The sequence below is a fragment of the Piliocolobus tephrosceles genome, chromosome 13 (assembly GCF_002776525.5).
Source record: "Piliocolobus tephrosceles isolate RC106 chromosome 13, ASM277652v3, whole genome shotgun sequence".
In the NCBI taxonomy this organism is placed as follows: domain Eukaryota; kingdom Metazoa; phylum Chordata; class Mammalia; order Primates; family Cercopithecidae; genus Piliocolobus; species Piliocolobus tephrosceles.
The window spans coordinates 62,197,849-62,223,485 of NC_045446.1; the positions used below are offsets into that span (position 1 = coordinate 62,197,849).

General features: G+C 46.8%; 1 protein-coding gene across 3 annotated transcripts; it reads left to right on the forward strand.

The window, feature by feature from the left end:
* The first annotated feature begins 3,207 nt into the window (after window positions 1-3,207).
* LOC111540897 (folate receptor gamma) lies at window positions 3,208-25,637 on the forward strand. Of its 3 annotated transcripts, none has more exons than XM_023209541.2 (5): window positions 3,208-3,407; window positions 21,682-21,855; window positions 24,711-24,899; window positions 25,097-25,232; window positions 25,338-25,637. In XM_023209541.2, the coding sequence occupies exons 2-5, from the start codon at window positions 21,694-21,696 to the stop codon at window positions 25,580-25,582; spliced, it is 732 nt and encodes a 243-aa protein (XP_023065309.1). In that variant the 5' UTR covers window positions 3,208-3,407; window positions 21,682-21,693; the 3' UTR covers window positions 25,583-25,637. The 3 variants fall into 3 exon arrangements, with proteins under 3 accessions (XP_023065309.1, XP_023065307.1, XP_023065308.1); XM_023209539.2 differs by lacking the exon at window positions 3,208-3,407 and adding an exon at window positions 21,342-21,503; XM_023209540.1 differs by lacking the exon at window positions 3,208-3,407 and adding an exon at window positions 21,375-21,503 and having other exon boundaries at window positions 21,688-21,855.

The window sequence follows — 25,637 nt, forward strand, 5'->3', positions numbered from 1 at the left end:
AGTAGCTCCCCACCCAGCCTCCCCAAGCCCCTGGCACCCACCATTCTACTTAGTCTCTATGAATGTTGACTGCTCCAGGTACCTTATGTAAACGGAATCATACAGTATTTTTCTTTCTGTAATTGGCTTATTTCACTTAGCATAATGTCTTCAAGGTTCATCTATGAAGCTGTTGTTGCATGTGTCAGAATTTTCTTCCTTTTTAAGGCTGAGTAATAGTCATTTGTACATATCACATGTTGCATATCCATTCATCTTTTGATAGACATTTGGATTGTTTCCACTTTTTGGTTATTGCAAATAGTACTGCTATAAAAATGGTTGAACAAATACCACCTATTTTAACTATACATCTAATTGTGTGCTTATTCGTTTAAGTTGTGCCTGTCTTCCTCACCTCTGGGTGTCACAAGTGTTCACCAGCATATCCTCAGCACCCAGCACAGTAACTGGGCATCAGTAGATATTCATCAAGTATCTGTTGAATGAATGAATGAGACACCAAAATGTATCTACTGTACATATATGGTGTCTGTAGTATGCAGGGAAGAGCAGAAGAGTTGAATCTGGGGCCCAGCTCATTGATTCCTCATTGCATGCTCTGACCTTGATCAAGGCCCTTCACCTTTGTAAACCAAAGAGTATCTGAGGCAAGTCTCAATCAATTTAGGAAGTTTGTTTTGCCAGGGCTAAGCATGCACCCATGACACATCCTCAGGGGGTCCTGACAACATATGCCTAAGGTGGTTGAGGCACAGCTTGGTTTTATATATTTTAAAGAGACATGAGACATGCTGCCTCCCTCGCATAAGGATTACATCAAGCCCATTCAGAAATTCATATATTCAATCGATATATGTAAGGTGTACATTGGTTCAGTCTGGAAAAGTGGAACAACTTGAAGTGGGGTGGGGGTCTTCCTAGTCATAGGTAGTTAAGAGACAACCATTTGCATTCTGTTGAGTTTCTGATTAGCTTTTCCAAAGGAAGCAATCAGATATGATATGCTTTTATCTCAGTGAGCAGAGGGATGACTTTGAGTTCTGTCTGTTCTGTGTCCACAAATTATGAGGAAGGTATGTAGTTTTTCTTCTTTTTAATCTTAGTAGCTATCTTTTCTTGGAATAGAATGTGAGGCAGGTTTGCCCTAAGCAGTTCCCAGCTTGACTATTCCCTTAGTAATTGACTTGGTCTTAGTAATTGACTTTTCTCATAGTAATTGACTTGCCCTTAGTAATTTTGGGGCCCTAAGATTTATTTTCCTTTTATACCTTCAAACCTCAGTTTCCCCATGTGTAATGTAGGGGCACTGTCAGCCCCACAGGGTTCTTGTCAGGGTCAAATGAAACAATACATGTGATGGGGTTCAGCTTCTGACCCAAGGAACTGCTCAGTGACCTAAGCTAGAGGCCTTGATCTAAGTACCGAGGGGCAAGTACCGAGAGAGGAGGCTCTAGATCTAAGGGATCTAAGTACCGAGAGAGGAGGCTCCAACTAGGGGAGCTGACTGACTGGATTTGAATCCAGCCCAAGGTCTATTACCCATCCTCTGAGGACCTTGGCTGTGTATTCATTTCCTATAGCTGCTGTAACAAATTACTACAAACTTGTTGGGTTAAACCACACAGATTTGTTCTCTTTCAATTCTGGAGGTCAGAAGCCATAAATCAAAGTGTCAGCAGGACTACATTCCTTGTGGAAGCTTCCAAGAACAATCAGTTTCCTTGCCTTTTCCAGCTTCCAGAAGCTTCCTGCATGCCTGGTGGCCCCCCTTCCTTGCATCCCTCTAACCTCTTGCTTCCACCTTTATGTGTCCTACTACTCTCTCTGAGCTGCTGCCTCCCTCGCATAAGGATTACATCAAGCCCATTCAGAAAATCCAGGATCATCTCCCCATCTCAAGACCCATTTCTTAATCACGTTTGTAAAGTCCCTTTTGCCGTATAAAGTAACATTTGGACATTCCAGATATTAGGACATGGACACAGGTACCATCTCTCTCCCATGTGGGCCTCAGTTTGCACTTTAGGAAAGTAAAGAGCATTGGTCATGCCCTGTCCTCCCTGTCATCCTTGCTCTGTGGAGTTGTCCCTGAGGCAGGAATATTGGGTGGAGGCCAGAGGGTTGGGTCCTACCTGCCTGACTACTCTAGCACCCAAATTCTCACAATCTTGTCACCAGCAGTTATAGCCCCAGGGCCTGGCTGTCCCCCAACCTGTGTTCCAGTACTCCACCATTCCCTTCCATTTCCTGGGTGCTTCTGATGCAGGACTTTTTCTGGGACGCTTTGCCGGACTCACAAGAGGGGTGCCCTGTTTATTCGGTCTGCCATGCTCAATCCCTTGCAGGAGGGGGCACATGAGTGAGTGAGTGCAGGATCTGGTTGGCTGTTCCAGGTGCTGACAGCAGCAAGCTCCATGCAGGGCCCTCAGCCAGTCCAGGTGCGAGTGAGCAAGGGCAGGATCCAGCTGGCTGCTCTGGGCACTGGCAGGAGAAATCTCCATATGGGGCCTGTAGCAGTGCCCAGGTGGGGATGCCCACGACCCTGAAACCCCAGGGAGGGTATTACAGTGCTCTCCTAGTTCTGCTGTCCATGGACAGTGGTGTGTTCGCAGCTCAGTTGGCCCCTCGCCTCATTGCATGGGGTGGTTGCCCTCTGCTAGCAAGGGCAAAGAGCCAGTGTGATAGCCTTTCGGGGTACCCACACTTGGTGGGTCCAGAGCCCTTGGCCAGTGTCCAAGAAGAATGAGGTTGTGCAGACAATTGAAGGTTGATGAAGGTGGAGACTTTTATTAAGCGATCAAAACATCTCGTCGGGCGCGGTGGCTCAAGCCTGTAATCCCAGCACTTTGGGAGGCCGAGGCGGGCGGATCACGAGGTCAGGAGATCGAGACCATCCTGGCTAACACAGTGACACCCCATCTCTACTAAAAAATACAAAAAACTAGCCAGGCGAGGTGGCGGGTGCCTGTAGTCCCAGCTACTCGGGAGGCTGAGGCAGGAGAATGGCGTAAACCCAGGAGGCAGAGCTTGCAGTGAGCTGAGATCCGGCCACTGCACTCCAGCCCGGGCGACAGAGCGAGACTCCGTCAAAAAAAAAAAAAAAAAAACATCTCTTAGCGGAAAGGGGAACTGGAGAGGAAACAGGAAGGGCCAGTTATCTTTTATCTTCCCCGGAAGTCAGGCCATCTCTTCTGTAGTCCAGCCATCTCTTCCATGAAGTCCAGTTGTCTCCTCGAAGTCTTCTCAAAGTCTGGCCATCTTCCCCTCTACTGACTGAGTCTGGGGCCTTTATATGCACAGGATGGAGAGTGCATGCTGATTGGTTTGTGGGTATGCAAAACAGGTTAAAGTGAAGACACCACTCAAAGATGGGCACGACAGTGTAGAAAACCAATTAGGAAAAGGTAAGTATATGTAAAATAGCTGAAGGGTGGGGATCAATCAGAGGAAAGGACAACAAATGGGAAGACAAGTTTTCAATCTGGTCTGAGGATTTATCTTGTAGCTTGGCTTTCAGGCTTTAAACTGGCTTTGGCTTGAAGGTGGGATTTCACCAGGGACCAGTCCCTATTTGCTTAGGCATTTGGCTGCCTCCTGCCCCTCTCATTTCCCCCTCTGAAGAGGTACAACTACCTGTCGTTAGAATAGAGACAAAGACAATCAACTGCTTCCTGCTGACAGAGGGTGCTATTTTGGGCAAACAGCAATCAGAGCTCCCTCAGGGGCCTATGTAAGGGTCCCAGGTTAAAGGGAGCCATCATTCAAGGCTCTGGTTACTTGACTGTTCAGAGTTTGATGGCCTCTAAGTGAGAAGAAACAATTTGGGTTATTAGATGACATGTATCAAAATGGAACAACAAGGGGGTAAGGACAGCTCAAAAATCCCAAGGCTGCTGACATGCCCAGATAACTGGTGGCTATAGTTATACCTGCTAAGATTTAGGTGCATGGGGCTTGGCTTTGGTTTGCTCCCTTGGTTTCATTTTCCCAAAAAAACCTCCAGATTATGGGCACCACATCCTATTTACTCCTATCACCTGGCAGGATTTGCAGGATAATTGCCCAGAACTAGAATATTTATTCATATTTTTACATTACCCATCCCTTCTGTTTCTTCTGAGCCACAATCAGAGATCACTAGTTGGTTCACAGGAATAAGGAGGATTAGTCTAAAATGTAGGCAAAAGCTTAGAAACAACTGATACTAGAATTTAATGACAAGTGTATGATAAATTTTGAAACATAATATTTTTTCTCTCTCCAGTCATCATTTCTATTAAAAATAAATCATGATAGGACTGAGTTGTTTGCAAAATGAACTTTGGTCTTATACTTGGCCTAGTCATTTGCATAAAGTGCAGCAAGAATAATTATTTTCACATAGGCTTTTAAAATTGGCTTTGAAGGAACTCTGTTTCACAAGGAATCTCAAGTAGGACCTTTTAAAGCTGAGCTCAGCCATGGGTTTGTACCCTCAAATACCTATGAGTTGGGTAAATTCTTCTTTTCTTGAGGTCCCCAGATAACATAGGACTCCTGGCCCTTTAGAAAATGACATTCTTTACTCACCACAGGTTAGGAATCCTGTCCAGGGACTGTGTAGACAAGGTATGAAGCCAATTTTCCCAAGAGGATTTTATTGGCTCTGCAAGTCAAGCTTGATTCCCTAAAGGAAAGCACACCATTCCAGTCAAATCCTTGGTAAAATAACCAGTTTCTCCAGTTGCATCCTGCTGCAAAAGAAAATGGATTCTTATTGCACTGATGCAAATAACTGTATTCTGTAAGTTAAGAATATTCACAAATAGTTTCCAAATTCTAGATAAACCAGGCAGAGAGAAATATGCTCCAAATTTTGTTCACAGGAGTATACCTTACTCAATTGTTAAAAGCTGTAGATAGCTCAAAAGAAGTTTCTTTGATTCTGGAAAAAACAAAACAAGGATCAGCAATTTTTAAGCTAAAAGTTAAAAAGGATTACTTCAGTTTTCTATTAGTTCAGTTTATTCAGTTAACTCTTGTCCTGCTTGATATTCGTGGGCATTTCATCTCTTTATGACTCCTGTATGCTTTTCCTCTGTTCCAATGTCACAATCTCCAAAGTCATCAGAAACCTGCATTTGAGGGCACCTTTCAAAGTCCAATAGCTGACCACAAATCATCTTTTGAAAAGGGTCAAAGCAAAATAACAATTATCTGTGAATAACAAAATATCCTTGGGTAGTCGCACTCAAAAACATGATTGACAAAGAAATTTGGTTTTTCTCTGTGGTTTATAATAACTTAACACAATAACCTTAATTATGACTGATAGCATATACTCAGACATTTGAGTTTTAGAAGTCCCAAACAATTAGGCCGGGCACCATGGCTCATGCCTGTAATTCCAGCACTGTGGGAGGCCAAGGCAGGTGGATCGTGAGGCCAAGAGATCTAGATCATACTGGCCAACATGGTGAAACCTTGTTTCTACTAAAAATACAAAAATTAGCTGGGCATGGTAGCACATGCCTGTAGTCCTAGCTACTCAGGAGGCTGAGGGAGGAGAATCACTTGAACGCTGGAGGTGGAGATTGCAGTGAGCCAAGATCATGCTACTGCACTCTAACCTGGTGACAGACTGAGACTCCGTCTCAAATAAATAAATAAATAAATAAATCCCATACAATTTTGGAACATATATTAATATTATTCACTAAAATATACACTGAAGAAGGTCATACATTATTTTTATTTTGGCAATCTCATGTAACTAAATGTGTTAAATAATCCTGTTTACCTCTCTTTTGGATGCTCCAGGGCCTTCAGTAGCATCCAAAAGTTAGGGGTTAGAAAAGACAACCTTGAACCTGAAGTTTGATTTTGGGAAGTCTGTCAAACATATTAAAGATTTAAAACACTTAATATTTTGAAATAGAACTCCAGATTACCATGTTATTTATTTTAGCCAAAATGATGACTCAAAAATTTTAAAACAAGGCAAAAACCTTTCATTATCCTTTACTATTACATGAAAATCTTCAAGAGAGAAAAAATCTTCAAGAGAGAAAGTCAAATTTCACCCTTGCATGTAAATCTATTTTCAGTAGTCTCAATTACATGTTGTAATGGTAACTCTTAGCAATTTTTAATTTTAATGTAAAACCTGGTAAGTTATTTTAATTATGTACTAGGTACAGATAAAGTGTGACTCTTTCCAGCATAGTTAAGGGTGTGGTGAATTCCATATGTCCCCAGACCTTACCAAATTGTAAAGCAGGCAGGTCAAACAATTCTCAAAAGCCAAAGAAGCAGTTTATAACCTTATAACATTTAGCAAACCTAGTATCTGACCCACATATGTTAGACCGCATATTTTCATTTTGATGACATTTGTATTTTACCAATTATCTTCAAAATTGTTTTTCTTTCTCAAAGATTAAGGTCACATGAACTAAAAGGCAATACAGCTTTTGTTTTTCCTTCAAAATATGTTTGATCTAAGCACTTATTTTCTTTAAGCGAATTAGAACTCTTTTTTTATATAAACATCACACATAAATAACACATATGTGATTACACAGACAGACAGAAGTTTCAGTAGTTGTAAGATTTTTAATTTGCCAATCTCCTAATTGGATTATTGGCCTCAGGATGGAGTACTTCAAGAAGCAGGGCTAGGAAAGCATACAGTTTCCAGGGCCTAATAAGCATAGCTGGAAGACAAAAACAGAGTTTGAAAAGGATCTATCTGCTTTTAATTCGTGGGGTTCTGTAAGGAAAACAGAGTTGTTTTTTCTTTTTTTCCAAAATGGGATCTGTGGCAACTTCTCTGTTTTTCCCAAGGAGTCTCATGCTCTCAGAAGTTATCTTAAGGCCTCTCACGCATGCATTAAGAGTGACAAGACAAATGGGAGAAAAATAATTCAGTTGACTGAGAAAAAATTGTTTTTCAGAAAAACAAGATCCACGAAGAGAAAAACACAAAGGTCTTTTAAATATACCTATAGCTTGGATATCCACTTTTAATTAAGCTGAACACTCTTTAAGATAACCCTTTTAAATCCCTTAGTACCCAACTTTAGCCATGCCAAGCCACCAATATTTCTGGCTTTTGAACTTTACCATTTCTTTTAACATTTTGCACAGGGAGAGAGAGGCCAGAGATCTCACTGGCAGAAAACTTTTACCCTTCTGTCCGCATGTCAGGCCTCTGGGTTCCCTTCCCCCAAGCTCAGTTTTTTTATTTGTTTGTTTGTTTTTGAGACGGGAGTTTCACTCTTGCCACCCAGGCTAGAGTGCAATGGCATGATCTCAGCTCACTGCAACCTTGTCTCCCAGGTTCAAGCAATTCTCCTGCCTCAGCTTCCCGAGTAGCTGGGATTACAGGCACATGCCACCATGCCCGACAAATTTTTTTTTTTTTTTTTTTTTTTGAGACAGAGTTTCGCTCTTGTTGCCCAGGCTGGAGCGCAATGGTACAATCCCAGCTCACCACCACCTCCACCTCCCGGGTTCAAGTGGTTCTCCTGCCTCAGTCTCCTAAGTAGCTGAGATTACAGGCATGCACCATCACATGTAGCTAATTTTGTATTTTTAGTAGAGATGGGGTTTATCCATGTTGGTCAGGCTGGTCTCAAACTCCCAACCTCAGGTGATCCACCCGCCTCGGCCTCCCAAAGTGCTGGGATTACAGGTGTCTGAGCCACCGCACCCGGCCTAATTTTTGTATTTTTAGTAGAGACGGGGTTTCACCACATTGGCCAGGCTGGTCTCAAACTTCTAACCTCAGGTAATCTGCCCTTATTGGCCTCCCAAAGTACTGGGATTACAGGCGTGAGCCACCGTACTCAGCGCCCCCTGCTCCAAGCTCAGTTTTCAGTCAAGCAGTTTAAGGTTTGAGAAATTAACTTTTCCCAGTCTGGGGGATGCATCCGAGGGGAGTGTCCTGTGTCATGGGAACATGATTACCTGTCTGCAAAGAAAGGACAGAGGAGAAAAAAGGAAAACGAAGGCATTTTTTTTTTTTCTCAAAGGAGACCCAGTGATTCAGGAGGCATTTGAGAGAAGTACAGACTGAAGATGATTGGTTACCCAGCTGGAAAGAGGGGAACAAGGCAGCTTTTAGTTCCTTTCTCTTCCCAGCAAATACCCGGGGTACATTAGGAAGACAAAGAAGAGGTGTCCCTCTTGTTAGTTTTTTTTTGAGGGGGGTGGGGGGACACAGTCTCACTCTGTTGCCCAGGCTGGAGCACAATGTCATGATCTTGGCTCACTGCAACCTCCACCTCCTGAGTTTGAGTGATTCCCCAGCCTCAGCTTTCCCGTTAGCTGAGATTACAGGTACATGCCACCATACCTGGCTAATTTTTGTATTTTTAATAGAGACAGGATTTAGCCATGTTGGCGAGGCTGGTCTTGAACTCCTCACCTCAAGTGATCCACTTGCCTCAGCCTCCCAAAGTGCTGGGATTACAGGTGTAAGCCACCACGCCTGGCCACCCCTTCTTTCTTCCATCCTTATATCCCCAAGTCCAGGTGACCTTGGCAGGGTGCCACCCATGGGTGTGAATGTGGCTTTTGCCCATGTTGACAGATGGCCTAGGGGGTGGGAATTATCCACACTCACCCACGTGCTGCTTGTCCCCCTGTTGTCATAACCTTTGAATTCCCCAGACCTCATTTATGCCATGAGTACTGGCATGACCTCTATCCATGAAATAGGGGCTTGGCTTACTCAGCAGGAATTAATCATGCTCACCTGCACTGTACCCTTTAACTTCCATTGTTGTCTGCCTCTGGATCCCTCAGATCCAGTTTTTCTTTCTAAGGCTTCATACTGAAGCTTGGAATTGAGTTTGGGACAAAAAAGTGTCTCGAGGGTGCATGGATTCATGTAAATTAAGTCCCAGATGACCCTCGCCAAATTTGCAGCCAGAAGCTGGTGGGTCACTCCCCCGTTGCTTCCCTATCATAAGCAGACTACTAAGGTAGGGGAAAAAAAACTTCTCACGTAGAAAAGCTCCCTATACTTGCAGGGCTATGTGAACTCCTGACATGGTGGAGAAAAGAGTGGGGGGTGAAAACAGCCTAAGTATCATGGTGTGGGGAGGTGCCTGGCGGTAAAAAAGCCTCCTGCTTTGTGCACATGGGTCCCTTCAACTGGGAAAAGACTGTTAATCACTGTACCTTCCTTGCTTCTAAGAACAGACAGAAATCACATTTTTCCAAATTGCGTATCTGATGGCTGGGCCAGATGCTCGTTCTACCTAGTAATACCTCTGCAGTTTGCAGCAACACCCTTAACATTATAAAAGAAGAGATAGAAGCCATTTCAAAACGTGAAAGAAGGAAGGAAGACTTACATAGAAAAGTCTATGGGTCTTGGCCGATGCTCTAACAGGGGGTTGGGGACCAAGCCAAGTCTAGGGGCCTTATGGCAACGCCAGGGAGTGCCCTCAGCCAGATGACTTCAGTTGCCCCAGGATCTTATTCCAGTCCTACGCGGCAGCTAGTCCTCTGTGAAGGGAAACAGGCCAACATTCCTTTCACCTAAAAGAGAGAGAAGGATGGCAGAGTCACATCCGGCCCTCTGTAACTGTACCATGCATTCTCAACTGACCACCCCGAGGCTGGGTGCTTCATCTGCCTTCAGAGGAAAGTCTGAGGACTTGGAAAAGACTTTTTCAAAGTCTTGGAAAAGAAGTGATGAGTCAGATCTGCTTCTACTCACCCTTCTGACAAATTCCAGATGAGCCCTTGATGATGCGGAATTTTTTTCTTCACCCCTTCACCAGACTCGTGACAGGGGTGCCCTGTTTATTTGCTCTGCTGCGCTGAACCCCTTGTGGGAAGGAGCATGTGAGTGAGAAAGTGCGGGATCTGGCTGGCAGCTACAGGTGCCAGAAGGAGCAAGCTCTGTGCAGGGCCCACAGCAGTGCCCAGGTGGGAGACACAAAAGTGGGTGTTACAGTGCTCTCCTAGTGATGGCAGTGGTGGGCCTTCCAAAGCGGCAGTTGCCATGGCACCGGCTGTGGTGGGGTGTGGGTGTGGGCTGTGGGTCTTTGGGTGTGGATGCCAAGGCAAATGGTCCCCAGGGCCTGCTGCCCTGGGATCCTGCCCCAGGGAGCTACTGCAGTGGAGCCACTGTGGCAGATTGAACCACCTGCCAGTGGGGGAATGGCACAGTTGGGTACAGAGGGGCCCTGACGCAGAGCTGAGCCGAAAGTGGTGGTGTGCTTGCGCACCGAGCACAGGAGTTGGGCCCCAAATGCAGCGTCGTAGTCGGGCTTCAGAGGCCTGGGGCAGGAAGTGGGAATGTTGCCTGCCTCCCAGACCCAGACAGTGATGTGGCCATCATGCCCACCCTGCAAACGGCACCAGATTCCTGTGCCAGGTTCCCGTGCCTCAGTGGGAGACCCAGCGTGGGGCGGCCCAAGGCTGCATCCCCAGGATCCACCCAGTGTCAAGGTGACTGCCAAGCCTGTGGCACCCGGTGACCAGGTCCAGGGCCTGCAATCTGCTCCCAGAGGTGCACCCCTGGCAGGGTCTCAAGCCAGGTGAGGGGGAGTCCTGGGCTGCCCCAGAGCCCCAGAGAACTTGGACCAATGTCACCCCTACCCTGGATGCTGGCCTGGGCTGGGTAAGGGCCTGCAGCACCCCCATGCCCCAGACTGCAAGGAGGCAGCAGGAGTGGCTATGGGAGCAGCAGTAGTGGTGGTGGGTCCCCTATGTCCCATGTCCCTATGGCAGCCGACTGTGCTGCCCCCCGACCCAGCCAGGCCAGACCTGTGCCCAGGCCCGGAGCCTCTGCTGCAGCTTCAACCTCGCTCCCTGCTGTGTCCTGGGAGCCAATGAGCATCCAGCCAAAGGTGCGGCTGGGACTCACAGGACCAGTCCTAGGAGCATCAGGTTCATTTGTGCAGAGTTGGCTGTGGCCACCATGCCACCTGCTCCTTACCTGCCACCACTGTGGGGGGACACAGAGAAGGGGCATGACCAGGGATGTGCATTCTGCAGAGCTGGGGACAGGTGGAAGCCATGCCTCTCCTGAGTTGGCAGGACAGGAGTTCCCCAGGGACAGTTGCAGCCACCCAAGTCTTGGCTGTGGGCCTAGACCTCCTGTTAACTCTTGGGGGTCCAGGAGGGTCCCCAGACCCAGTCATGGCAGGCTCAGGGGTGTCTGCCTCCACTGCCTGGCCTCTTCCCGCTCCCGATGCCCACTCTGATCTCAGAGCAGGGTTGGGGCTGAGCCTATTGCAGTCTGGCTGGGTGTGCACAGGCTCAGGGCATCACTGATGCACCAGCCCCCTGCTGCCTCAGCCCTCCCCCTCCGGACTTTGGGTGCCAACAAGTGTGGGAAGGAGGCTGAAATGAGGCTGGGGACAGCTCGCTGCTGGCCTGTGGTCACCCTTGGCACGAGTGGCCTGGGTGCCATGAGTGGTGGTAAGAGGCAGACAGGCTCCTGGGCAGGAAAGGACTGGTGCCCATTGAAGCTCTACCTTCAGGCCAGGGAGGACCTGAAGCCTGGGGCTGGGCTGCCAGTCCCAAGGACTGGAGTCAGCGGGAACTTGTGGTGCCTTTTCCAGGCCTGCCCATGGACAAATCAGCACTCACTTCCTCTCCTCTGAGGCCCATAAAAGCCCTGAGTTTAGCCAAAGCAGAGCAGAGGTTGGAGAGATCATGGGATGACCAGCTGCAGAGAGGAGCTACCCTCTCTGCTGAGAGCTGGGAAGATGATGGGATGAGCAGCAGCAGAGAGGAACTATCCTCTCTGCTAAGAGCTAAACACTGGAAGGAATGATTGGCCTAGAGAGGAGCTACCCATTGGGGTCTCCTCTGAGCTGTTCTTTTTTTTTTTTTTTCTTTTTGAGACGGAGTCTTGCTTGCTCTGTTGCTGAGGCTGGAGTGCAGTGGCGTGATCTCGGCTCACTGCAAGCTCCACCTCCTGGGATCACGCCATTCTCCTGCCTCAGCCTCCCAAATAGCTGGGACCACAGGTGCCCGCTACCATGCCTGGCTAATTTTTTTGTATTTTTTTAGTAGAGACGGGGTTTCACTGTGTTAGCCAGGACGGTGTCGATCTCCTTTCCTCATGATCCACCCGCCTCGGCCTCCCAAAGTGCTGGGATTACAGGCATGAGCCACAGCACCCGGTGCCTCTGAGCTGTTCTAACACTCGATAAAGCTCCTTTTTATTTTGCTTACCCTTCACTTGTCTGCATACCTCATTCCTCGTGGATGCAGGACAAGAACTTGAGTAAAGGCACCACTGGCCACAGAGGTTTCCAGCCAGAAAAGCAATACCCCAAAGATCCCATGACACTAGTTCCATCATCCAAGGACAGTGGTATATTAGCAGCTCAGTTGGTCCCTGGCGGCGGCACCCAGGTGAGGGTGCCTGTGACCCCAAAGCCCCAGAGTGAGTTTTACAGTGATTTCTTAGTTCCAGTGTCCATAAATGGTGGTGCATTAGCAGCTCAGTTGGACCCTTGCCTCATTGCGTGGAGTGGTTGCCCTCTGCCAGCAAGGGCAAAGGGCCAGTATAACAGCTTTTCTGGGGACCCGCACTTGGTGGATCCAGAGCCCTTGCCTGGCATCCAAAAAGAATGAGGTCACGTGGACAATTGAAGGATGGCGAAGGCAGGGAATTTTATTAACGGATGAAAATGGCTCTCAGAGGAGAGGGGAGCTGGAGAGGGGATGGAAAGGGCCAGTCATCTTCCCCCAAAGTCAGGCCATCTCTTCCACAATCTGACAGTCTCTTCCCCAAAGTCTACTCATCTCCTCAAAGTATGGCTGTCTTCCCCTTTACTGACTGAGTCTGGGGTCTTTACAGGCACAGGATGGGGAGTGTGTGCTCATTGGTTTGTGAATATGCAAAATAGGTTAAAGTGAAGACATCACTCAAAGGTGGGCACAACAGTGTACAAAACCAATTAGGGAAGGGTAGGTATATGAAAAATAGATGAAGGGTGGGGATCAATCAGAGGAAAGCACACCAAATGGGAAGACAACTTTTCCATCTGGTCTGAGGATTTAACTTGTAGCTTGGCTTTCAGGCTTTAAATTGGCTTTAGCTTGGAGTTACGGTTTCACCAGGTACCCACCTAGGCATCTGGCTGCCTCCTGTCACTATCACTACCAGGCAGTCTGGCCTCCTCTCCTCCTTTCTTGACTACCAGCTTTTCACAGAAAACACCCTTTATTACTAAACTGCAAACATTTACTGTCTTACCCTATCTCTACTTCCGCCACTCCTACCTTGTACTCTAGAAACATTGATTCCTCTTCCTCCCACCCTCCACATCCAATCCATCACTTGCAGCCTTTTAGGGAAGTCATACGTCATTTTACACTTCAGGTGAGGAAATGGAGTCTCCTATGTTTCTTCTTCATTCCAGTTCCCTGTTCCCCTCTACCATTGTCCCATCTGCTTTCAGCTTCTAGGGCCAAGTCAGTTTCACCAAGATTCACTGAGTCCAGACTGGAGCAGCCTCAAAGAAATAAAAATCAGGGGTGGCCTCCAGAGATCATCCTAGCCCCTACCACCACCTCACCCTTCACTTGGCGTTTTCCTACTCAGACAACAAATATTTACTGACTGCCGCTATGTGCCAGGGCACTGTTCTAAGTGCTTAGGATAAAGCCATGAACAAAATGGACACAAATCCCTGCTTTCATGACATTGACAATGTAGTTGGGGGAGACAGGGAGACAGTCACATAAATAGGTAGTAATATCGGTTGTTCATAAATGAGGTGAGAAGAATAAAACCAGGGAAGAGAAGGGGAGCAAGCAGGGGCGAGGTAGACCCAATATTCAAGAGAAGGTGGTCAGAAAAAGCCTCGGTAATAAAAAGACCTCTGAAGAAATTCCTAAAGAAGCGAGGGAGGGAGCCAAGTGGAAAAGGGAATGAAGATTTGGGGCTACAATCTCAGCATCTGCCACCCAGATTTCTGATGTCCCAGACTCCTGCAGCAGCACTAGCCCCACGGCTTCTCCATCTCAGAAAATGACACCAACATCTCCCCAGTTCACAAGCCAGAAATCCACTTATTTCTGTTCCCTATCTCTCCCACCACATCCAAGAAGTCTCTAAGCCCTGGAGATGTGAGTTACTAAGTGTCTCATGAATCCACTCTTTCCCTTAATTCCACAATTCTTTCCCCTTCTCACTCCATCCCTATTCCACTCTCAGCCTTCCTCATCTCAGTAAATAGCCAAGCACTCCCCTCTAATTGCTCAGACCAACACACTCTGGAGTCATCCTAATTCCTCCCTTTCTCTCATGTCCCCCATCCAGTCCATCAGCAAATCCCATCAAAGCATGCTTCAAAAGACGTGAGATTATTCCTCCCTTTTCACCACGTCCACTGCCGCCACTTAGCCCTGATTCAAGTCATGGTTGCCTTGAGGCTGGGCCATTCACATAGACATCTGTGTCAATTGTCTGCTTTCCCTTATCCCTAGAGTCAGATCAGACGCGGAACTGGAAAAAGTAAATAAAGTTTCCATTTTATTCAGAGTAAAATCCCCAGTCTTTGCTGAGTCTGAACCTTGGGGCCCTGCAGATCTGGCCTGGACCCCACACCTGCCTCTCCCAGCTCACTGCTGGCCACACTGGCCTCCTCTTTGCTGTTTGCTCCTGAAATGCACTGAGTACATTTTTGCCTCAGGGCCTTTGGACCTACTGGTCCCTCTGTCTGGAGCACTCCTTCCTCCAGGTTCACATGACTCCCTCCTTACCTCATTATGGTATCAGCCCAAGCATCACTTCCTAGATCTTTCCTGTAGAAGATAGCCCCTCCTTCCTCACTCTCTGTCCACTTAGCTTGCTTCAGTTTTCTTCAGAGCACACCCTTTTTATACATTTGTTTTCTGTTGTCTCTCCCTAACAATCTCCCACCCCCAAACTAGAATGTCAGCTCCCTGACAGTAGGGGCTTTTTCTTGGTCACTTCTGTAGCTCTAGAACCCAGAACAGCCTAGCACGTGGTACGTGCCCAATAACTAATTCTGAGCTTATTTTTTTAATGAATCCCCACTTCTACCTTCCTGGTCGAAGGCACCATCATCTCAGGCCTGGACTTGTGAAACAGCTTTCTGCTAGTCTACCTTGCCCAATTCCAGCCTATACATAATCCCAACTGAACACACCAAGATTGCCAGTTGAACTGTGACATTCCCCTGCTTAAAACTCTTTCACTGTGTCCAGTTGTAGAAACAACATTTTGTTTATCCATTTATCCATCGGTGGACACTTGGGTTGCTTTCAACTTTTGGCTATCATGAATAATGCTGCTGTGAATATGACTGCACAGATAGCTGTTTGCATCCCTGCTTTCAATTCTTTTGGGTGTATGCCCACAAGAGGAATTGCTGGATCATATGGTAATTCTATATTTAATTTTTTTTCACAGCATCTGGACTATTTTACATTCCTCCTCCACTAGATATGTTCTTATATACAAAGGTGGACGATTATACAAGGACATTCCCTGCAGCATTGACTATAACAGTGAAATACAAGAAGCCACTTAAATTCAATAGAATAATGAAATAGAATCATATAGATCTATGTACACAGATAAGGGACCATCTATATAGTACATTCTGTTAAGTAAAGCAAGCAAAGTGAGCTGGGCACAGTGGCTCATGCCTGTAATTCTAGCACTTTGGGAAGCTAAAGTGGGAGGATCACTTGAGCCCAAGACGTCAAGGCTGCTATGACCTATGATTATGCCACTGCACTCCAGCCTGGGTGACAGAGAGAGACCCTGTCAAAAAGAAAAAGAAAAAACAAAAGAAATCAAAGTGCAAGGGAATTAGGGGGTATTCTTCTTCCTGAGGACTGGTGCCATGGCATCCAGAGAAAGAACATTGGTGGGGATACTGATGAAAAAGAATAAAGTTTGTAGATTAGTTAAAAGTATTCCCTCAATGTTAGTTTCCTGATTTTTTAAGTGATTGGGCTTTGGTTATGTCAGATGCCAACATCTGGGGAAACTGGATGAAAACATGGGAAACCTCTTTACTACTTTTGCAATTTTTCTGTTAAGTCTAAAATTATTTCCAAACACTAAGCTAAAACAATCAAATAAACTTGGTGGCTTAAAACAATACCAATTAGGCTGGATGCAGTGGCTCATGCCTGTAATCCTAGCAATTTGGGAGGCCGAAGCGGGCAGATAACCTGAGGTTGGGAGTTCGAGACCAGCCTGGCCAACATGGTGAATCCCCGTCTCTACTAAAAATACAGAAATTAGCCAGGCATGGTGGCACGTGCCTGTAATCCCAGCTACCTGGGAGGCTGAGGCAAAAGAATCACTGGAACCCGGAAGGCGGAGGCTGCAGTGAGTGAGATCGTGCCACTGCACTCCAACCTGGGGGACAAAGCAAGACTCTGTCTCAAAACCAAACCAAACAAAACAAAATAAAACAAAACAAAAACACAATACTTATTTAATTATACTTCAAGATTTTGTGAGTCAGGAATTTGGGCAAGACTCAAGATTGGCCCATCTTGGCCAGGCATGGTGGCTCACTCCTATAGTCCCAGTATTTTGGGAGGCCTAGGTTGGAGGATTGTTTGAGCCCAAGAGTTGGAGACCAGCCCAGGCAACACAGCAAAACCTCCTCTCTACAAAAATACAAAAACTAGCTGGGTGTGGTGGTGCTTGCCTGTAGTCCCAGATACTCAGGGAGGTTGAGGCTGCAGTGAGCCATGATAGTGCCAATGCACTCCAGCTGGGGTGAAAGAGTGAGACCCTGTCTCCAAAAAATAAAAAATAAGGTAAAATAAAGATTGGCCCATCTACCCTCAACAGTTGCCTGGACTCCCTGGGGGCTCCATGCACCTAGATGCTGGACTTAGATAACCATCTGATCTTTGATGTAGTGAACAGGCACTTTGTTCTTGCTATCATCTTTGGTACCTGAGATAGAAAGCCTTAAAGAGAGGCCATGCCCGTGATTACGTTTCAGGTCAAAACAAGGAAAAAGCCAACAGCTATAGTTGTAGGTGTAGCAAATCAGTGTGCCTTTTATGTAGAGGCTACTGAAAACCAGGCATTCATTAAAGGTATTCGGGTCACTTGGATGAAGGTTGGCCTTGGCATTCACCAGAATCTTTAGTAGAGTCTTTAGCACCATTGGCAAGTCAACCAGATCTGGCCTTGTGCATGATAGTGGAGTCTGGGATTGGAAGGCATGAATTTTATGAAGTCTATAGTATCAGAAATTCATTGGTTGAGGACATACCTCTTTCTTTTTGGACCCTGCGGGCGTAGTGGGTTAGGTCCTAATGCTACTGATAGGTGTGCAGAATGGGGATTAATATGACTGTGGTTGACAGAATAATTATGAAGTGCAAAGACCTCAGATCTGTGATCAGCTTCCATAGAAGTATTTGCTCAGAAGCTTCTCAGAAACATTCTCATGATTGAAGAAGCCTTGAAGAGCCAGTGTTTCTGTCTATGAAATCTTCTGTTTACTGTATTATAAGGACCCATCAGAAAGTAACTGAGGTAGTGCTGATTTCCTGAGCAGTTATTCAGTCCACTGTCTCAAGTCCATCATGTAGAATGTTCACAGAGGGTAAAGTAGGTTTAACTATTATAACTACTCACTTTTATAATTGATTTCATTTAAAGATTAATGTGATTAGTACTCTGTTTTTCCTGGCAGTTTTGTTGTAGTAAGAGTAACTGCTGTGTGGCTAAACTAAGGTTACAAGCCAAATTGTTTCCTCAGAGTTTAAGAAACACACTACTAACTCTCATGGGTTTACTAGTTGTCTGTTGCTGCATAACAAATCATTCCATAATTTTGTGGTGTATTGCTGCAGGAAACGTTAAACTAAGTGGATGAAAATATGAAAAGGATATTCACATAGTCTCAGGGTGTCTCCCTACAAGGTAGGATTACTAACAAAGGGAAACTAATAATTATATGGAAATCTCTTTAACTCAATAATTACCAGCAATAAGATGTAGCAGCCCTCATCATGTACCCCTTGATATGATGCACTGACAAAAGCACCTCTCCTCTCTAATTTTCTTGCCAAAATACATAATCTCAAGCTAATTACAAGAAAATGCAGACAAACCCAAATTGAGGGACATTCTGCAAAATAACTGACCAGTAATTCTCTAAAAGTGTCAAGGTCATAAAAGACAAAGACAGACATTGAGGAACTGCCACAAATTGGAGGAGACTGAGGGGACATGACAACTAAATGCAACCTGGAATCATGGACTGAATCCTGGGTCAGAGAAAGGACATTGGTGGGGAAACTGGTGTAAAGGGCATAAAGCTTGTAGATTAGTTAACAGTATTGCCTCAATATTAATTTCCTAATTTTTTAAGTAACTGGGCTTTGGTTACATAAGATGTCAACATTTGGGGAAGTTGCATGAAAACATACGGGAAATCTTTTGATGATTTTTTGCAGTTTTTCTGCAAGTCTAAAATTATTTCAAAACAAGAAGTTTAAAAAATCAAATACACATAGTTGCTTGAAACAATAACTATTTTATTGTATTCCAAGATGTTGTGAGTCAGGAATTTGGGCAAAACTCAGTCGGGCAATTCTTCTGCAAAGACCCCCACAACACATTCAAAGTCACCGGCAGAGGTTGTTGGGGGAGGGCATTGCAAAGAAGAGAAAAGTCACAGGTGGGTGCAATGGAGGGAGGGCAGAGGGCTGCTGATTATGGTGCAGGACTCATCCATGATGGAGCCCTGGGGAGGCAGGGGCTTCATAACTAGACACTGGTCTTGTCACCTCAGACTCACCTGTAGCAGGAATAGATACTGAGGCCAGACTGAAAACACAGGCTCTGCCTCAGAAGAGGCTTTCTACTAGCTGAGTAAATGATGACAGTATTGGAGATGTTCCCAACATCATAATGGGAAAACATCACTTCACACTACATAAGCAAAACACAGGAGCAGTGCCGGTCATCTTCCCAGGTTAGTAGCAATTCCACTGCCTGCAAGAGTGTTGGATAAATACAAACCAAAGATTAGGCACTTTTATCTTGAAAACATGAAGTTCTCTTTTCTTTCCTTCCTTCCTTCCTTCCTTCCTTCCTTCCTTCCTTCCTTCCTTCCTTCCTTCCTTCCTTCCTCCCTCCCTTCTCTCTTTCTTTCTTTCTTTCTTTCTTTCTTTCTTTCTTTCTTTCTTTCTTTCTTTCTTTCTTTCTTTCTCTCTCTCTCTCTCTCTCTTCTTTTTTTTTGTTTTGTTTGTTTGAGACAGTTTCTCACTCTGATATCCAGACTGGAGTGCAGTGGTGCCATCACAGCTCACTGCAGCCTCGACCTCCAGGGCTCAAGCAATCCTCCCAGCTCACCCTCCCAAATGGCTGAAACTACAGGTTTGCACCACCACACCTGGCTAATTTTTGTATTTTTGTGTGCAGATGAGGTCTCCCTATGTTGCCCAGGTGGTCTCAAACTCCTGGGATCAAGCAATCCATCCACCTCGGCCTTCCCAAAAACTGGAATTACAGGCATAAGCCACCACACCCAGCCAGCTAACATTTTTTATATTGCCTAATGAAAGAGTTTTAAGTTGGGACCCTATGAGGCATAAAGAAGTAACTTTAGTTATGTTATCAGATGTACAGTAATACTCAAGTGTGCAACTGTGGATACCTTGAGTTCATGAAGTTTTTGTTTTTTTGTCAAAAGAATAAATTTGTAGTGAAACTACCCAAAAAAGCAAAGTACAGAACAGTATGCTACCATTTGTGCACAGAAATGGGATACATGTGGTGTAACTGCATCGAATTTACTGGACGTATGTCCAGGGACCAGTACCCTTGCTGGCTTCATGTTCATACTTTTGCAAGCACATGAATAGCATCCTTAACTTAAATGTACCGTTGTACACATTCTAGTGTTATCAAAATTTACATAAAAATTATCAAGTCAGAGAAGTCATTCTGTGTCTTAGTATTTTCACTTCATATTTGGTATATTTATGTATGTATACACACATACCTATATATATTTAAATAAGATTTATATTCACATGGTCCAAAAATCAAAACAATGTGGAAAGGTTTACAGAGAAAAGTCTCATGCCTAGTCCTGTTCTCTTCTGCCAGGTGACCACGTTATTAATTTCTTTTCACACCTTGCCACAGAATTTTCACCTGCAAACACAGATATTCTTTTTTTTTAATGACAGAGTCATGTTCTGTTATCCAGGCTGGAGTGCAGTGGCGTGATCTTGGCTCACTGCAAACTCCTCCCAGGTTCAAGTGATTCTCCTGTCTCAGCCTCTGGAGTAGCTGGAATTAGAGGCGTGTGACACCACACTCAGCTAATTTTTGTATTTTTAGTAGAGATGGGGTTTTACCATATTGACCAGGCTGATGTCGAACTCCTGACCTCAAATGATCCACCTGCTCCTTGCAGTGAGCGGAGATCACACCACTGCACTCCAGCCTGGGCAACAGAGTGAGACTCTGTCTCAAAAAAAAAAAAAGATCCACCTGCCTCGGGCCCCCAAAGTGCCGGGATTACAGGCGTGAGCCACCATACCCGGTCAACACAGACATTCTTACTGCTTTTTTACACAGAATTTTTTTTTTTTTTTTTTTTTTTTTTTTTGCATAGCATTTTTCTGCACCTTTCTTTTTCCACTTAACAATGCGCTTGGAGATTTTTCCATATTTGTACTTCAGGAGCTTCCTCTTTCTTTGTTACCACATTAAATTCCACGGGGTAGATGTACCATAATTTAACTGGGTCCTTATGGAAAGACAATTGAGCTGTCTCCTAGACAAAGCCTTGTGCACCTTCCTTAACAGAGGGTCTAACCAAGCAGGCAGGATGGGGTTATAAAGTAGGTGGGGAGGTGGGAGAGACTCCACCTTCCCAGGTGGGCTGAGAACAGAGGTAAGGCCCTGCAGCAGGACAGAGGGAAAAGTGGGGATGAGAGATGGGAGGCGAGATAGCACCTCCCCATCTCCTGGGAGGCTGGGCTCTCTGCTGTCTTTGCCTCCACTGACCAACCACTATCTGTTCTTGCTCAGCCCCCTCCTCCATTTGCCACTGACCTGTTGGCCTCCCCCAACCTCTGAGCCTGCTTCTGCCTGGGTAATTTCCCAAGACCCAGGAGGGGTGAGTGGTGAGGTGCGATTGCCCCCATCCCCTTGCCTCCCACAGCATCTGCTCTGGGACCATGAACGATAGCTGACAGCTCCATGGCCTTTGCTGTCCCCATCTCAGCTTCCCTGGGCATCTAAACCTCAGCTGCCCTGGGGTAAGAGGACGGGCTGAGGAAGCAGAAGCCTGAGGCTGTCTAGAGTCTCACTCCTGCATCAGCAGGCCACCACCTGTGGTTCCTCCTTGTGCAAATTTGAGAGGAATTGCATAAAACACTGGAGAAATCCAAGAGGGGAAGTCCATAAGGGCGGTGGCTCCCTAAATGATCACAGAGCAAGCTGGTGCCAGAGCCTGGACCTAGAGTGCTGTTGGTGGGAAGCAGGAGGAGGGTCCTGCCTCCAGGTCAGGGAAGGGCTCCCTCTCACCTCTACACATCCTGCATGTCGTGGCTCAGCTGCCCTGTGGGGGATGCAGGGTGGGGAGGGCAGAGATCTGGGCCTGGGAAGGGGACAGTACACACTCTCGTGGCTGCTACCCCTCCCTCAGGCCTTGTCCACCTCTGACTGTGGCTCTCTGGCAGGAATAGACGGACATGGCCTGGCAGATGATGCAGCTGCTGCTTCTGGCTTTGGTGACCGCTGCGGGGAGTGCCCAGCCCAGGAGTGCGCGGGCCAGGACGGACCTGCTCAATGTCTGCATGAACGCCAAGCACCACAAGGCACAGCCCAGTCCCGAGGATGAACTGTATGGCCAGGTGAGGGCAGCCTGGTGGAGGACAGCATGCACACAGGTCAGAGGGTGACAGCGTGAGCAATGGCAGGTCCAGTGTCGTCAGAACCCAGGGTGCCGCTGCCGACAAGGAAGGGGAGGGGCGGCCGGGGCCCCCATGCCACAGGTGAGGCTACTGAGGCAGCTCGGGGAATATGAGCTCCAATTTGAACTCCAGGCTTGGGAGAGTGCCTATATTTCATTATTCTGGTCTCCTGGCCTGCTCCCTACAAGGGTTCACATTCCCAGAGGGCTGGGAATGTGCGCAGGGAGAGACTGTGGCAGGGACACAATCTGTGGGTTAAAGCGAAGAGAGGACAGTCTGGAAGCCCCATGACATCCGAGTCATTCCCAACATTCCATTTGCTTATTTTTAAATTGGGGTTAAAAAAAAAAGCCAAATACATAACATACATTTTCCATTTGAGCCATTTTTAACTGTATGGTTCAGTGGTATTAAGTATGCTCATGTGGTTGGGCAACCGTCACCACCATCCATCTCCTGACCTCTTTCATCCACCAAAACTGAAACAGAAACTCTGTGCCCACCACTTCATTTGCTTTTCAGAACATTCTAGAGCACATCCTCCTTGCCAGGAAATGGTGTGGATGTAGACCTTTGAGAGAGACAGATGACTATCATTCTCAGGACCATGAGCTATATGAGAGTGATGATATTTGTTGAGCCCCTACTATAGCAAGGGAGTTCTTCTCATTGCACTCAGTAACTCTTTTGGAGGCAGCAACCCTTGACCCTGACAAGGAAGACCCATCTCTGCCAGACTCCAAGACCCACGATGTGCAAGGGTCTTGCAGGAAGACCAGGAGTTGGGACATCCAAGGAAAAGCAAGTGTGAAGTCAGGCCGGCGGGAAAGCATGTTCTGTGTCAGCTGGCACTGGGCGTGGGCCAGGGTGTGGGAGATGGGTAGATCTGGCTCGACTCCCAAGAATTTCCTTACTGTTTCTCCTGGGTGCTTAGACCTGTCACGCCTCTGCCATCACTTGACCTTAGGTGCGAGGGTTCATCCCAGAAAATTTAAGCAATTGATTCATGATTTCTCAGGTTTTCTGAGTCCTGACCTAGAGTGATTTCCAAAGAGAAACCTCCACCATTTCTGCTTATCTTAACCTGCCTTGTGTTTACCTTTCTAGGATTGCCTTTTCCACATTTAGTCAAATCTACGTTCAGACCCACGTGCAGGCTATAGCTCCTTCATTCCCCACCACTCTCAGGATCTCTCTAGAGTCTCCCCACCTGGACCTCCAGACCCTGGGAGAGTCAGACCAGCCCCTTGACCTCCATCCACCACACAACCTGGGCCAGGTTCTTCTCCTCCCTGTCCTCAGTTAAAAAACATTTTTTTTTTTTTTTTGAGATGGAGTTTCACTTTTGTTGCCCAGGCTGGAGTGCAATGGCATGATCTCGGCTCACTGCAACCTCTGCCTCCTGGGTTCAAGTGATTTTCCTGCCTCTGCCTCCTGAGTAGCTGGAATTACAGGTGACTGCTACTGTGCCCAGCTAATTTTTTGGGTATTTTTAGTAGAGACAGGGCTTCTCTATGTTGGTCAGGCTGGTCTCAAACTCCTAACCTCAGGTGATCTGCCCGCCTCCTTAAATCTTAACTTCACTATTTACCGTGGGTGTAACTTACTTAAACTCTGTAAAAATGGGGGTAAGGATTCATACTGGGTTGTTGAGAGGAAAAAGCGCAAAAGCCTTGGGGACTTTGCATCTACGGTGTTCTATGCCTGAGTGTTCTTTGTCTCCCTTCTATATACAGCCCACCCACCCACTAAAACCAAACCCTCCCTGAGGGTAGAGATGTTACTGGTTTTCTTCACTGTGGTGTTCCTAGGACCTAGTTCAGTGCCTGATGTATAATAAGCACTCAGTTAATATTGGCTGGATGCAAAATGAATAATATAAATAAGCTGAATAACATGAAATAGACCTGATGCAGTGGCTCATGCCTGTAATCCCAGCACTTTGGGAGGCCAAAGCGGGTGGATCACCTGAGATCAGGAGTTCGAGACCAACCTGGCAAACATGGTGAGACCCCATCTCTACTAAAAATACAAAATTAGCTGGGCATGGTGGTGCGTGCCTGTAATCCCAGCTACTTGGGAGGCTGAGGCAGGAAAATTGCTTGACCCGGGAGGTGGAAGTTGCAATGAGCCAAGATCATGCCACTGCATTCCAGCCTGGGCAACAAGAGCGAAACTCTGTCTCAAAAAAAGTTACTTTAATAACATGAAATAACTTTTTAAACCATTAAGAGCTGTACTACTAATAATTACTCTTCCAGACAGTGGCTCCACCTCATCTCCTATATCCCCTGTATTACCCTCTCTTAAAAGCCAAAATTAAGTAGGCATGGTGGCTCACGCCTATACTCTTAGTATTTTTGGAAGCTGACATGAGCCAAGGAGTTTGAGACCAGCCTAGGCAACATGGTGACACCCCACCTCTACAAAAATATTTTATATTAGCCAGACATAGTAGCATGTGCCTGAATCCCAGCTCATCGGGAGGCTGAGGTGGGAGGATTATTTGAGCCCAGGATGTTGAGGCTGCAGTGAGCTATGATCACACCACTGCACTCCAGCCTGGTCAACAGAGCAAGATCCTGTCTCGAATAAATAAATAAATGAATAAATAGAGGGAAAAGCACCAATACTGTAACTGCCTCTGTCCCCAGGTGGGAGCTCCTCAAGGGCCCTCTTCAAGGGCCCTCCCCAGGAAGTGTTCCTCTGGATGACTTACCTGGGGCAGAGGAGCCAGAATATGGAGGAGACGGCTGTGGTGGGGAGAGATTTAGTCCTGTGTCTTCCCCACCCAGTGCAGTCCCTGGAAGAAGAATGCCTGCTGCACAGCCAACACCAGCCAGGAGCTGCACAAGGACATCTCCCGCCTGTACAACTTTAACTGGGACCACTGCGGCAAGATGCAGCCCGCCTGCAAGCGCCACTTTATCCAGGATGCCTGTCTCTATGAGTGCTCACCCAACCTGGGGCCCTGGATCTGGCAGGTATGCATGCCATTCCCACAAATATGAACCTCAGCAGAGAGCAGAGCCTGCCAGCCACTTGCAGGGAGGGCTTGGTCCAGGAATTCGGGTCTGAGGGTGGTGGATGCACTGCTCCCTCCCACAGCTCTGGTCCCCTTTGAGGATAAAGCTGCTGAGATACGTGGCTGACAGGAGCGTTCCGTCTCCTCCCCACTCAGGTCAACCAGAGCTGGCGCAAAGAGCGCATCCTGAATGTGCCCCTGTGCAAAGAGGACTGTGAGCACTGGTGGGAGGACTGTCGCACCTCCTACACCTGCAAAAGCAACTGGCACAAAGGCTGGAATTGGACCTCAGGTGAGGGCCGGGAGGAGATGAGATGAGGAGTGGGAGTGGGGCTTTAGGGTTGGGAGGGGTGCAGTCTGGCCCAGAAGCTCAGGGTCTTATGTTCTCCTCCCTCAGGGATTAATGAGTGTCCGGCCGGGGCCCTCTGCCGCACCTTTGAGTCCTACTTCCCCACTCCAGCCGCCCTTTGTGAAGGCCTCTGGAGTCACTCCTTCAAGGTCAGTAACTACAGTGGAGGGAGCGGCCGCTGCATCCAGATGTGGTTTGACTCAGCCCAGGGCAACGCCAATGAGGAGGTGGCCAAGTTCTATGCTGCGACCATGAATGCTGGGGCCCCGTCCCATGGGATTATTGGTTCCTGATCCGAGAAGGGTCCTCTGGGGTTCTTCCGACAATCTATTCTACTAGACAAATCCA